Source organism: Anas platyrhynchos, chromosome 15 (assembly GCF_047663525.1).
Source record: "Anas platyrhynchos isolate ZD024472 breed Pekin duck chromosome 15, IASCAAS_PekinDuck_T2T, whole genome shotgun sequence".
Taxonomy (NCBI): Eukaryota; Metazoa; Chordata; class Aves; order Anseriformes; family Anatidae; genus Anas; species Anas platyrhynchos.
Window position 1 is genome coordinate 16,047,868 of NC_092601.1, and position 14,114 is coordinate 16,061,981.

At 48.6% G+C, this 14,114-nt stretch overlaps 1 protein-coding gene across 2 annotated transcripts; it reads left to right on the forward strand.

Moving 5' to 3' along the window:
- Positions 1 to 1,164: 1,164 nt before the first annotated feature.
- LOC101799374 (cytochrome P450 3A30) lies at positions 1,165 to 14,049 on the forward strand. 2 transcript variants are annotated; one of them, XM_005020116.6, is made up of 13 exons: positions 1,165 to 1,325; positions 2,316 to 2,409; positions 3,523 to 3,575; positions 4,856 to 4,955; positions 5,431 to 5,544; positions 5,728 to 5,816; positions 6,266 to 6,414; positions 6,950 to 7,077; positions 7,412 to 7,490; positions 8,490 to 8,650; positions 8,845 to 9,071; positions 10,545 to 10,707; positions 12,873 to 14,049. In XM_005020116.6, exons 1-13 carry the CDS (start codon positions 1,255 to 1,257, stop codon positions 12,966 to 12,968), a joined length of 1,524 nt encoding a protein of 507 aa, XP_005020173.3. In that variant the 5' UTR covers positions 1,165 to 1,254; the 3' UTR covers positions 12,969 to 14,049. The 2 variants fall into 2 exon arrangements, with proteins under 2 accessions (XP_005020173.3, XP_005020175.3); XM_005020118.6 differs by lacking the exon at positions 2,316 to 2,409 and having other exon boundaries at positions 1,302 to 1,325.
- The last annotated feature ends 65 nt before the right edge of the window (positions 14,050 to 14,114 follow it).

Sequence of the window (14,114 nt, forward strand, 5' to 3'; positions counted from 1 at the left end):
AGATTGCCAGTCACCTACAGATGAGCAAATTGCTCCCACCAGACCCATCTGGGATGAAAGGAGTGATTTCCTTGTGTGTGAAGCTTCTGCACAGTTTATTTACTTTCTGAGGGAGCAAGAAGGGGGGCTAGCCTCTCTCTCTGCTGAGGCTTTGCCTCAGTTTCTGTCTGAGAGGAGAAAATACCCAACCACAAACCCAGCTCCTGCTGAGATATCACACCAGTTATTAGCAGAGGTAATTGGAAAATCAAAGGCTTTGTGTGAGGGAAGCAAGGCAGCTAACCCGTGCCTGCAGCCCTCGCAGGGACACATCTGCCCCCGAGCACCTCTAAAACTTCAGCCCCTGACATCCTGCTGGAGGTCCCCAGCATCACCCCGTGTGGGGAGAACCTGCTTTTGGATGCAAAGATACAGGATGAGTGCCTGAGCATGGCCTCCTCAGGTCCAGGTGCTTTGTAAGAGCCCAGCAAAAGGGAAGTAAGGTTCCTTTCACGTGGCAGTTGTAGCCCCATGCTGATGGGGTTTTGGCTGCTCAGTGCAGGCTAGGGGGCAGAACTCAGGCACGTGCCCCTGTAAATTGCTTAATTGATTCCCATCTGTCACTGATTACATAAATCACCAAGCACATCATGGCCGTGCAAAGCTGGGCACCTCCAAGATGTCTTCCTAGGAAAGGTGTCGGCGCTGCCTCTTGGCTCTTCAGTACAGGTCTGGAGGTGAGCCTGGACGTGTTTTGCAAACAGTAGGGCAGAGGCAAAAAATGCTGCTGGCCCAGGGGCACAGCCCCATGCAATCTGTCTAGGAACCTGGCAGTTCCTAGCATTACCTAGCCCCTCCTGATCACACCCCTTGATAAAAGCGATGGACGTGGTGAAAGCACAGCTGGGGGTGAGCTGGGCCACGGAGAGCACGGCCAGCAGCAGGTGGCTGCAGCGAGAGCAGCTGGCAGCTCCCTGCACAAGCCTCGCCACTCCCAGGAAGGTGTTTTATGGATGTCTTCCCCCTTTGCTACCTTTTCCCCTGCTGAAAATTGCACCTTCAGCAGTTTCATGTCACAAAACCTTCAGGGCTGGGCATGGTATTGGCACCATCCAGGGACAAATCTGCCCAAGGGTTAAAGTCTGAGCAACCGAGGCAGCACAACTCCTCCTTCCGCGTCATCTGAGCGCGGCTGCAGCTGAAGGTCAGCCCCAAACCTCATAAACCGAGGCCTGGGCGGTGCAGGAGTCAGGTGCTGTCAGGCTGGGAGGCACGATGAATCTCTTGCCAGACTTCTCCCTAGCCACTTGGACACTCCTCATCATTTTCTTTAGCCTCCTGATTCTGTGAGTAGAGGCTGGTCCCGACGGGTGCCTGGGGAGGAGAAGTCCCTGTACGTGGGCAGCCAGGGCTCACAGGGGCATCACACTCAGTAGGAAGTGCCCTGGTGCATTAATTAGTGTTAGAAAAACAATCCTGACTCTTCCTGTGCTACCTGCAAGGCTGAGATGAGGACTGATAAAGGGGGTGGGTGGGACGAAGGAAATCTTTGCTGGAGGAAGTCAGAGAGTATTGCCTGCCTCCCTGTCAGCAAGAAACAATTGGGAGGATTAAAAGGAACCTCTGTGTTTTGTTTTGTTTCTTTCTTTCTTTCGTTTGTTGTTTTTGCTTTGCCACACAGAGCCAAAGGGAGGAGTAATTCTATTTTTGCTGCAGCAAACTGCCTGGTTGCAAAGGGCTGGGCTGTGCAAGCTGGGAGTAGGCAGCAAGTAAAGTCTGCCCTGCTACTGCAAGCAGAAGCCCCTGCTTAAATAGTTATGCTGGCAAAATTGCCCTTTTGCTTACAGCACTCATGGGAGCTGTAGTGAGCTAAGCAGGCAAAAACTTAATTTGGCTCTTTTAATTTATGCCCCTGCTTGGCTGCTGTGCTGCTCTGGCTCTTCCACCTGGGCTTCACAGGAGGTCTTTGCAAAGCCAAGGGCAGGTCTCAGCTTGGGATCTTGGTCCCTCTGAGGTTTCCTTCAGCCTCCTGAGTCACCGTTGTCTGACCTGGGCAGTGGGATGCAGCCCCTGAGCAAAGGTCTGAGATGTCTGCATCTGCCTAGGCTGGGCTGCAGCTGTCATCAGCCCTTGTCTTGTATGGAGATGTACCCCAAATGGTCTTGGGTTTCTTGAAGTAGCAGAGCAGCCTCAGCAGGTCTGTCGCTGCTTGTCCATAATTTCAGCTTTTTCTGTGTGGCAAGAAGCAGCCAAGTAAGCTGCTCACTGTGCTTAGAGTGAAGAGCCTTCTCTTCTTGTTACGTAAATGCATCTCACACACTGGCTTTGCTTGGCAGCTATGGGATATGGCCCTACCAGACCTTCAAGAAGTTGGGCATCCCCGGGCCACGGCCTCTGCCGTTTTTGGGAACACTCTTGGAGTACCGGCACGTGAGTATGGGCAGCTGCTGATCCACATCTGCCTTAGGGGCTTACGTGTAGGTGGTGCTGGTTTTTTCCGTTCTTTGGTCACATCTTTCCCCTATCCTTGGTTCCTTGGTAATGGCAATGACGTTTCCAGGTAGGAAGCTCCGTGGATACGCAGAGAACACAAAAATTACTTTAAGGTTCTTGCTGACCTGAACGAGGGGTGTTGTGTTTTTCACTCACTTCATAATTTGAGCTATTAGCTCCCATTTAGATTTCTACCCACTCCTCAGCAGCTGAAGAACTGTTGGAAACAAAGAAAAAATATATTGAGGAGCTACCTAAAGCTGCCACTTTCTGAGAATTGTGTGCTTCTTCATGCTTTGTGTCACACCCCAGCAATGCCCTGTCCAGCCATCTGTTCCACCATCATAAAACTAATCCAGCTGAATAGATTTCCAAATAAAACAAGTATGACCAAGTTAGCAAACGTTATCAAAGAACTGGGTATAAGCTGGTTCCAGATAACTGCCTGGAAACACAGGATGAAATGTATTAGCTTCAGCTTCAATGAAAGGGGAGTTTAAACTTGTGTTTGCTGAGTTTACAGCATGACACATGGTCTCTTACTAATGGTTTAGTTGATGCATGGTGAGTGTTATGTGTCCCAAAAGTTTCATCCTTACATGTAACATCAGTTAAAACCTTAATGGGAACAAAGGAAAACAGAAGAGCCCTCATCACTCTGGTTCAGTAACTGCTGTGGAAGATCTCAGGAGGACGAGGCAGTAGCAGCTCTAACCTGTTGAGCTGAAGATGAAAGGACACGCTGGGATCTAGTTCTGCCTGCTAACTCTGCTCACACTAGAGCTGTGTACCCTATCGTACCTTGTCTTCATTATATTTTTAGCGCTGGTTGGCTGGTGGAAGTTGAAAGTGCAGTTTTCTTTCTCTGCTCTCTTTTTACCTCCAGCGCAAATGTCCCCTCAGAGTCTATGTGGCTCTTAAGGGCTGCCGTGCACCCGCCAGCCTCTGCCTCTGAGGATGGGTCCGTGGGATGCTCCCAGCTGCAGGCTGGGACCTGCTTTGATCACTCTTGGCTCACAAACCATTCGTTTCTCCTTTTTTCTTTTGCAGGGATTCCTAAATTTTGATCAGATGTGCTTTGAAAAATACGGTAAAATCTGGGGGTGAGTTTCTTTCTGCAGAACAAAGTTCTCTATTTGGGTGTTTCTCTATCTCAAAATGGAATGGAAAAGGGTGGCTTGCTACCATGTCCCTGCACTGTCATTCCTGCAGTGATGGCTTGGGGCATGGGGAAAAAACAGTTTCATGGCTGGGGAAGTCTCCAGCGTTCTCTCCAGGACTTCTCTCTTGCTGGGATGGGATGATGGAAGCCAGCTGGGGGGTCTTTATTTTTTTCCCCACTTTGGGAGCATTCAGAGCTAAACAGTGGTGTTAGTGACCTTGGGGACAGGCAGCTCCCCCATCCTCCAGCACCCACCACATCAGCACGGCCGTGCCTTTATCTCTTAGCTCCAGCTGCGTTAGCGAGGAAAGGCACCGATCATTTCCCAGCCACGCAGCCAGCCCAGAAAACTCCACTGCTGGTGTCAAACTGAGCCTCAAGCCTTTGAAGCCTCTGTTGTGTCTGTCTGGAGCAGAAAGCGAGCTGCAGGCTGCCGTGGTGTGTTTCATCTTGCTCCCTGCTTCTCCCAGAGCCAGGGCACGAGCCACCTTTAAACCTTCCTCCCGCTCCCTGCCCAGCGCTGGCTCTGTGCAGGCAGGCACGGGGCTCTTATCGTGCTTCTCCTGGGAACCTCGCAGACCGAAGCAAAACTGGTGCACAAAGATCGTAGGAGCTTCATGAAACTAAGCATATTTTTGGAAAGATTAAATTTTTCTCAAACCTCTTGAAGACGGCAGCTTCCCTCGGCTGTGGCCCAAGGCTCCTGCCCTTTGGCTTTTAAGTTCTCCTGCCTCTGGTGACTGGAAAACAGAAGAGGCAGATGAGATATTTTTTTCCCCTCTCACTGCCTTGTAGGCCACACAGGGAAATCTCTTTACCCCACAGGTGGCCATTCAGTATGGGCTTATTGACTGCAGCCACCAGTTACCGAACCACAGCTCAGACAGCCCAAATGCGGGGATCAATGTCGCAGCCAAAGCTGCCTTTTATCTGAACTCACACTGCTTTGGAAATCCTTCTGTAACAGCACAGATGATGGCTAGAAGTGCTCATGCTGTCCGTGTTTGGCACTGTCCTTTTTTCCCCTCTCTCTGGTTTTACGGCATAATAAACCCATTTCAGCCCCGTCCCTTTAGCAGCTTTGTCAGAGGGGACTCAGCTGGCCCAAACCCCGTGGGCTGCAGCGCTCATTGCGCAGTGCTCTGTCCCCGGGCAAAGCAGCCTGCTCTCACTCCAGCTGCCCGTGAGCAATGGACTGACCGTGGCTTTCTCTTGGCTTAGGATTTTTGACGGCAGGCAGCCTCTGCTGGCTGTTCTCGACCCCATCGTCATCAAAACCATCCTGGTGAAGGAGTGCTATACCAATTTTACCAACCGCCGGGTGGGTATCTCGTCCTCTGCTTTCCTCTCTGGTGGGGAGCGAATGCAGCAAGAAAGGAAGAGTTTCTTCTTGGTTTCTGTTCTTACTCTCTGCTTCTGAGTCTCTATGAGCCCTTCAGCAAGTATTTGCTCTCTGTTGTGCCACAGCTTATTGACAGGACTGACAACAAAACTCTGCCAGGGAGGTGGAGAGGCCATTCTGGCTGGGGCATCAGCCTGGATGTATGCTAGAACCGAGCTGTTTCTGCCTCTTGCACTGTTTCCATTTCTGTTGTTTGCTGTTTGAGGTAGAGCTGCTATGACTTTAGGGGCCAAGTCAATGCTCCGTGATATTTGTTTGTGTGTTTTGTTGTGTTGGTTGTTGCTGTTGTTTTCTTTGCCTCTTTGCATTGCTGTAATGTCAAAGGGGGGCAGAAACCTTCACCCATTGCCCTGTAAAACCACGTCCCTTTTCCTGCCAAATTCTCCTCATGCAGAACTTCCGTCTGAATGGGATCCTGGAGTCAGCTCTCAACGTGGCTGAAGATGAGAAGTGGAAAAGGATCCGCACGGTGCTGTCTCCAACCTTCACCAGTGGGAGGCTGAAGGAGGTAAAGCAGAGGCCACTGGTATTTTGCACCAAAAGCTGGAGGAGTGCTGGGACCTTTCCCCTTCCCCCAGAAGCCAAAGACTCGCTCACTGTGGCCCGTTGCAGATGGCAGCGTGGAGCTGCCCAACCTTGCTTAGAGAAGGTGAAAGAGTCTCAGTGCCTTCTGCTTTGGTTTGCATTTCAGATGTTCCCTATCATTAAGCTCTATGGTGAAAAATTAGTGAAAAACATTGAGAAGAAAGTGGCTAACGATGAGTTCGTGACCATGAAGGAGTGAGTAACTCTGTGAGGCTGACAGGAAAGAGTATGTATTCAGTGTGGGGAAGGAGCTGTTTTGGAGAGCCATTTTGGGGTTGGACCCAATGCTATCTGGAGGTCCTTTCCAAACCCTACAATTCTGTGATTTTCATGCTGCAGCACAGAGCCCTTCTCAGCTGTGCTCCTCTGCAGTGGGCCTGCTGTGCTCTGCTCAGCTCAGGCTGGGTAACGGTGCTCGGTTCCCCATCTCATTTTATTGGGGATGCATTTCAAGGCAGCAGTTGGGCCCATTCCAGAAGCCCTGCAAGTCACAGATGTGGTATTTTTACATGCCATTTTTACAGTCTCTTTTACAGATAAAAATGTAAAAGAGCTTCCCTCTCTCAAGGATTGCTCCTAAATTGGCTATTATTCACTGCTCTGGTTGTGCTCATCCCATTCACTCTTTTTTCTTCTCTACTCAGCATTTTTGGAGCCTACAGCATGGACGTAGTGGTCAGCACTTCTTTCAGTGTGGATATTGACTCCATGAACAACCCCAATGACCCCTTTGTCACCAACATAAAGAAATTTCTCAAATTCAGTTTTCTAAACCCCGTGTTCCTATTATTAGGTATGACACACCTCATTTCATACAGCCCTGAATCGGCCATGTGCAGTGACCACCTGCATTTCGTTTTAGCTCCCTCAGTACCTCAGAGTCCTCTTTGACATCTGAGAGGTGCACTTTGCAGGATTACATTCACCCTAGCAGGACTGAGGAAATATTTCCCCTGGGAAATCACAGCCAAGATTTGCACAGCCCCATGTGGGTCTTTGCTCCATCATCTTACAAGCAGAGATCCTTTTTGCAGTGGAGAGCTGCTGTTGTGTGTCACCAAGAGCTGCACTCAGTGCAGAACTGAGGACATATCATAGTGGAAGGCCAGAAGATTCTCAAGTGCTATTGCATACCAGCTGAGGCCTGTTAATTTTTATTTGTATTTATTTTATTTATTTATTTATTTATTTATTTATTTTTAAGAAAAAAGATCTGAAGGCAATGAAAGGCAATTTGTTGGGTCAGGACTCAGATTCACCCCACTTCTTTCTACGCTTCATAACAGCCTCCTTGAGCTATAATATGTTGTTCACTTCTCTCCTTTTAGTGTTGTTCCCCTTCATTGTGCCAGTACTGGAAAAGATGAAAGTGACTCTGTTACCCTCAAAAGTCATGGATTTCTTCAATGCCAACTTCATGAAGATGAAGAAGGAACGGGACAATGGCTACCATGTGGTGAGTCCTGCCCAGAGGGCATTTTCTGTCCGTAGCACTGTCCTTCTGAGTGCAGGAGGGCCCTGGTCATGCCTTCAGCATCTGTGGGGTATTCATTTGCTCCTCTCCAGGATAACTCCCTGCTTGTCAAATGTGGCAGGGCCAGAAACACCCCCTGCATGGGCTTCCATGTGGAAAATGTATGTGTTCATAGGGGGTCTCCAGTCTGAACCCCAACATGTTCTGAAGCTGGGGGGCTGCAAGTGGAGCAGGCATCTCCTCAAGGAGCTTGTGCTGAACAAGTTTTGCTCCCTGCCCACCCACCTCTGCTCTGACTGCCTCCTTCTCTCCCCAGGACCGAGTTGATTTCCTGCAGCTGATGGTGGACTCACAGAACAACTCCAAGTCTGCTGAGGAGAATGACTTGTACAAAAGTACGTCCTGAGAGCTGTCCTGCCCTCAGCAGAGAGCAGGTGGTTCTTCATGTGGTTAAAGAATGGAAGTAGGAGAGGATTGTAGTCATTTATTCTATGGGAGTTTCAAGGTCTCAGTAGCAGGGCCATAATGATGCTTATCACATATCAGCCATATTTTATTATAACCCATTTCCTGGGGTAAGTCCTGAGGGCCGTTTATCCAACAAAAAGCAAACAGAGTGAATATCTCCTTGCCTCTTTGTTTCTTATTTTGTCTTCTCTGAAGGCCAGTGGTGCTGGCTGTATTTCATAAAGCACACAAAGCACATATGCTGCACGTACCTTGCTCATCGACAAGCTCATCTCTGTTGCTCATCCCAGGTTAACTGTTAGATTCAGAAAATAAAGGGTCAGCCAAGGCATAGCCCAGACCATCAGCCTCCATCAAGGCAGGAAGCTTGTTAACTTCTGATATTCACAGACAGGGAATTTGTGTGGCACCCTGCACTGCAGGCTGCATCCTGGCAGCACAATCCTGTATTGTCTTCGTTACCACTGCCAAACTATGCTCAGGGCTACTAATCCCTCAGCAGCATGTGGCTAACCTCAGAGCTTAGAGTAGTTGCCGGACATCTCCTCACCTCCAATTTTTCCTGGCACATACCCTTTTTTTTTTTTTTTTTTTCCTCAGATAGCACAGTTCCAGAAGATAACAGATTTTCTAAATCAGGCTCAGGCTATGCATATCTTTGCTGGTGCAATTCTACCCTTAAATACAGCAAAGTAACTCTGCTGACCTTGACAGTGTTTTTCTGGCTTCACACCAGTGCTAGACCCACCCTGCTCTGTGCCAGAGGCTACCAGTCTAAGTTAGCTGGGCATTTCCTTCACCAGGTGTTGAGTAGTTATTGATAGTATTACCTGGACTGACAAGTGGGATCCTGGATTTCTGAGGGTTAATCACACTTGTGCTGTAGATTTCAGCTTCTTACACACGTTTCTTGTGCCTCTTTTCAGCATTAAGTGATGATGAGATTCTGGCCCAGGCTCTTGTCTTTGTCTTTGCTGGTTACGAAACCACCAGTTCCACCCTCAGCTACATCTCCTATAACCTGGCCACACACCCTGATGTGCAGCAGCAGCTCCAGGATGAGATTGATGCAAACCTGCCCAACAAGGTAAAGAGGATGGGGAAATTCTGTGCTCATTCCCACGTATTTTTTGTGGATCCTGAACCACAAACCAGGCTGGAAGCAACCCAGAATGGAACTGATGCTGGGGTTGAGGTTTCCCATTTTCTGGTTTCTGGCGGGGGGTTGAGGTCCTGTGTTCATAGCCATCCTGAGACCTTTGTCTACTCTGCTGTCCCCAGGCTGCTCCCACCTACAACACCATCATGCAGATGGAATACCTCGACATGGTGGTGAACGAAACCCTCAGGCTCTTCCCCCCCGGGGGGCGAATCGAGCGGGTCTGCAAGAAGACGGTGGAGATCAACGGGGTGACTATTCCAAAGGACATGGTGGTCATGATCCCAGCCTACGTGATGCACCGCGACCCGGCGTACTGGCCTGAGCCGGAGGAGTTCAGGCCTGAGAGGTGAGGGCCTGGTGCGAGAAATAGCTGCACATTCGACCTGGTTCCTGGGAGGGGAAATGGCAGTGAAAGTGGGGAATGCATGATTATAACATTTAAATTAGGCATTTATCATTGTCTGACATCTAGTCCCAGCATTACCGTGAGGGGAGTTTTATGATCTACATCCATAAACTGTGCATGGAATTTAATTAACTGCATTGAAGGAAGCGACAGTGAGAGCAGCTCCCAGCAGCTGTAACACTGAGGGGTTTATGGCCAGATATTAAAACGAGAGCCATTGGGTGACTGGCATGCTGCCGTGCAAATCAGCAGTGGAAGGGCAAAGACAGGTAGGAAATAAAACTTAATTTTTCAACTCTAGTTGTGAAACAATCCTTGCTTTGGTGGCTCTGCCAGCTGCTGGGAAACAAGACAAAGGCCTGAGGCAAGCCTGGGAGACCCTGGGCTTGCTCACCTTCAGGTGGCCAAGAAGGCACTGAGGGTTGGCCCAGGGAGAGCAGGCCCAGATCTGTGCCCTTGCACCACGAGCTCAAATACCTCTGGAAGCTAACCCTGGTGTGGGGATGTGGTCCCCTGCAGGACACAGCATGGCAATGGCATCAGGCATAAGGTAGGGGGGGATGTGTACTGCTGAAATCAGCATGGACCCTTGTGGGCCATGTACCTCATGCTGGCTGCTGAAGAAACCACCCCAGTGGGAGCATCTGGCAAGGGGCGTGTTGCACCTCAGTAACTCCAGCAGCTTGGTTCTTACACCAGGTGACAAACAGGGAAGGGTGGGTAGACAGGAACTCTTTAAGGATCACTTGCCTCACTGGAAATTCATCACCGGGTTGTGCTGGTGTCTTGGTAGCGAGATACTTCACTGCTGGCTTAACGTGGTTAAGGTTTATACCCAGACCTCATGCGCTGGGAATGAAAAGCTTCCTGACGTGAAAACTAACTGATCACTGAAAAGCATTGCTGAAAATGCTCAGTGGAAAATTCCTCTGTGAAGCTGATTGTTCTTCCCTGTTTTTCATGATGAGGAGAGGAATGGCTGGTGTGTCTCAAAAGCAACCCTCCTTTTAGTCACACAGGGGGAGAACGTCTTTGTGCTCGCTCAGGTCTTTGATCTAAAGGGAAGATGTGAAGCTGTAGACCTGTGTGTTTTAGGGTTTGAAATCTGGGTGCAGTTTTTGAGCTTAGAGGGAGTTCTGAGAAAAGAGTAGTTATGAAATTGTTAGCATATTTCAGGTCTTCCCTGTTCACCTGACACACCCAGAGATGCGCAGCCAACTCCAAACAGCAGGATAAAAGCAGAGGCATAAGGCATCTATTGAGACAGAAATAAGGGACTTAGCTGGTTTCTTCTAATATGCACGGAAACACAAAAAGCCTTTGCCTTCCCAGACCCCTCATATCTTCAGATCTGAGAGCTGACACACCTAGAACAGAAGCTCTTTCTAACCTTACATATTTTTCTGTAATCAGGTTCAGTAAAGAAAACAAAGAATCCATCGACCCCTACATCTTCCTGCCGTTTGGGGCCGGCCCCAGGAACTGCATCGGAATGAGGTTTGCTCTCCTCGTGATGAAAATGGCTGTGGTTGTCCTTCTGCAACACTTCTCATTCAGACCCTGCAAAGACACTCCGGTGAGGATTTGGGATGATGTGTGCTGTTACCTGCTCTCTGGCCCCACTGGGGTGGTCCTGTGCACTCTCTTTTTCCTGCATCTCAGGACAAATAGGGAACTGTCCCACTTGAACATTAAATCCCCCATCCCCGAGGAGTTCAGAGACTGATAGCTTCACGACCACTGAACCTTGTCTGCAGACTTGGGTTTTTACTGCTTCACACAGAGACCAGTGAGGAAGATTTCACTGTGGATTAGAGAGGCATGTGGGAATAACCGTATTTAAATGCTCTCAGTTATTTTAAATGGTTTGACACAAGTTACTAATACATTTTTTAAGCCTCTGCAGAAGCAGAATTGATGTTAATGGAATATATCAGGCTGAAGTACTCTGCTTTGCTTGGGGTGCAGCTAGCTGCAGGGTGCTCAGCCCCTACTGTTCCCTGCCACTCTGCCTTGACCCAGCTTAGGCAGACCCTGCTCCAGAGAGTGATTATCCCTGCTCCAAGGCTGTGCTTTGCCACACAGGCATGGCCATTCGCTTTGAGACCCCGAGACAGCAGAATTCATTTCTTACGGGCCACCAGGCGACCTCTAAAGCATAACAATTTTAAGCCAAGTGCAATCTGAGATAAATTTTAATTGGTGACTCTTCCCCCTTTGAGGCTATGGAGGTCCTCGGAGGCAGAGGAGAAACAGGGAACAGGCTCCCTCCCTCCTTTGCACCCGTTTTTGGTTTTGTGTGGGCTCCCACATTGCTGCACACGGTGCTGATGGGACAGGCCCTGCAGGACGGGGCTGTTTGACATAAAGGAAATGCCTGATGTAATTTTCCAGCAATCATCGCAGCATATCCTGAAAACAGGGCAACTCCCCATGACTCAGAGGCAGGTAGCATCTGCTGTTACTCTCGGCTACGGACACTCAGTTTCCAGCCCCAATCTGGCTTTGCTGCCATTAATACATTTTGTTCACGAGACAAGCTTAGGAGATCAGAGCAGAGGGGGCAGCAAGTGCATTCAAAGGACATTTGTTGTATAAAACAAAAATACTCACAGAGTTATTACTTGGCACGAGCACTCAGCTGGAATCTCTGCAGATTCAGATTGTGACTCAACTAGTAACCCGGAGGTGAAAGACTGTAATAGTCCATTAACAATGTGGTGACCTATCCACCCTCCCCCAAGTCTAATGACATTTTTCTAGTCCTCTGCAATCCATAAAATTGATTCTTTTTATAACTGCCTTTAATTAAAGGGAGACAAGTTAAATATGTATTGTATTATTGGTGCCCATAGGTTTATGGGTCTCTTTCAGCCCTTTTTTCCTTCAGAAGATGTCGTGTGTATTGAATCAGAGGGGAAGGGAAAAATTCACCTCAAAACATCCTTTTGGAATACAGACATGGGAGCTGCCACCTCCTCTCACTCCTCCACTGATGGCACATTGGGCTCAGAGCCACATTGCTGAAATTTCCTGAAGCAAAGCTTATTGGGGCTTTTAGTGCACTTTGTCGGGTGGGGGTGTACTGCCCGTGTCCTGCAGGGGAGGAGGAGAGTTGGGACATGAACAGCATTGTGGCAGTGGAGGAGGTTCGGTGAAGCACTTCTCCCTGCCCCACAAGATGACTCCCTTCACCACTAGCTGTAAATGTTCTTTTTATTGAAATTTCCACCCCAAGGGAACCTAGTGCTTTTCTGCAGGAGGACTCTTTTTCTTTGGTACTCAGCTCAAGCAGCTCTCTCTGTTTCTTCATTTCCCAGATAACATTGTTCCTCTAACTCCCATTATGGCCCAGCTCCCCTTAGTGCTGACACATTTCAGTGTTAAACAAAATGGCATCGTGTGCCCCTCCTCAGCTGCTGCTCCCTGGATGGATTTTGGCTGCTTTTCCCTCTGTGTGCAGCCCATCAAGCACTGAGTGCCTCTTACTGTCCATGTGGACACCAGCGTTCACTGACCAGTTCATCAAGAGCTGAGGGCTACTGAGCTCCAGCTCATGTCTGTTTTACATGAGCACTAGTGATAGCCCTATAAACACACCTGTAAAGTCAGGAAATGCACTGAAAATGGGGGGTGGCTGAGATGTGTGTGGGCTGTAGGGGTTCTCTCATTTTCATGACTGCCCTTTTCCCCATTTTTCCCCATCTTACGTGGTACTTTTGGTTTTCTTTTTTCCTCAAGATCCCCCTGGTTTTGGACACGAAAGGTTTCATGCAACCAAAGAAGCCCATCGTCCTGAAGATGGTCCCCAGAGTCTGCGGTGACCTGGAAAAGTGAAGGAACAGATCAGAGACTCTTGTTTGATGGTGCTTTCTCTGCCTAAATCTTAGGCAGAGACCCAGATTGATGTGTGCAATGTAAAAATGTCAGTGGTGCAAATCCCCATTTCACAACATGGCATTTAGGGGGTTGGCCTGGCATAATTAAATGAGCATTAGCCTAATGAAAACTCCTCAGTCCCAGATCCTGCTGTCCCAGATCACAATAGGCATTTTGCAAGACCATTTCCACTCAAGTTATTTGGGTGGTTTTTTTTTTTTCTTCTACTTCTGAAGAGGCACTTTTCTCAGCAATTTGATTCCAGACACTGTCAGTCTCTTCTGGCAGTGTAATTTAAATCAGGAGAGGGAGAGCAAATTGCACACAGTTAAGTAATGCTACCATTGCTCCTGTTCCTACTGCCTGCTGGGCAGCTCTGTGTGTCTTCTGGTTTTATACTCCTGGGGATGCAGAGTTGTCCAGGGATATTTCCTCAGCTGTGTGCTCTGACCCTGACAAGTGTTAAAGTGGTCACGTCCTTGCAGGAATGAATGCCCGTGGCAAATTTTCTGATGCTGATTTATTTAGATTTTCTTATGATTTTATGAGTGATTCAGATTGCAGATGAGTTAACTGAAGGAGCCCAGAGACAAGCAGTTCCCCCTAATGACTGGAGATTTGTGGAGTGGGAGAGAAGTGCCCTGCGTGTATTTTCTGATTGTTTGCTTGTTTTACCCCGGGCACGCAGCCATCTCCCACAGAAGCGACTGTCAGTACAGGCACCGTCTACACTGCTACTGTGACACCTTTTAGTCTCTGATGTGTATTAGGCCATTGTAAGACCAAATTAACTGAATTAAAAATGACACAGGGTGTAGCACTGAGAGCCTTTGGATGTCCTGGGGAACCCTGGTCTGGAAGAAAGACGTTGCCTTTGGCTGTTGAGAGCTGGGAAGTCTTGCCCAGACTTTATGCTTTTTTTACATTCCGGAGGACCTAATGCTCTGTACTCTCCCTCTTCATGTTACTTGTCCAGAAACTGCTAAAGAGAAGTTAATCACAATAAAAAGCTTGCTTACCTCTTTTGTACCCAACTGAAGCCAGTCTCTGCTTCTGTTTTTTCCTCCATACACAAGTTAATCCATCCGTAGGTCTAACAAGCTG

Bases quoted from the DNA above. Each gene is read 5' to 3' on its own strand.
- LOC101799374 (XM_005020116.6), top strand. From the start codon at position 1,255: ATGAATCTCTTGCCAGACTTCTCCCTAGCCACTTGGACACTCCTCATC. The intron at 4,956-5,430 runs GTGGGTATCTCG...CTCCTCATGCAG, and splicing joins CCAATTTTACCAACCGCCGG to AACTTCCGTCTGAATGGGAT. The intron at 10,708-12,872 runs GTGAGGATTTGG...TTTTTCCTCAAG, and splicing joins GACCCTGCAAAGACACTCCG to ATCCCCCTGGTTTTGGACAC.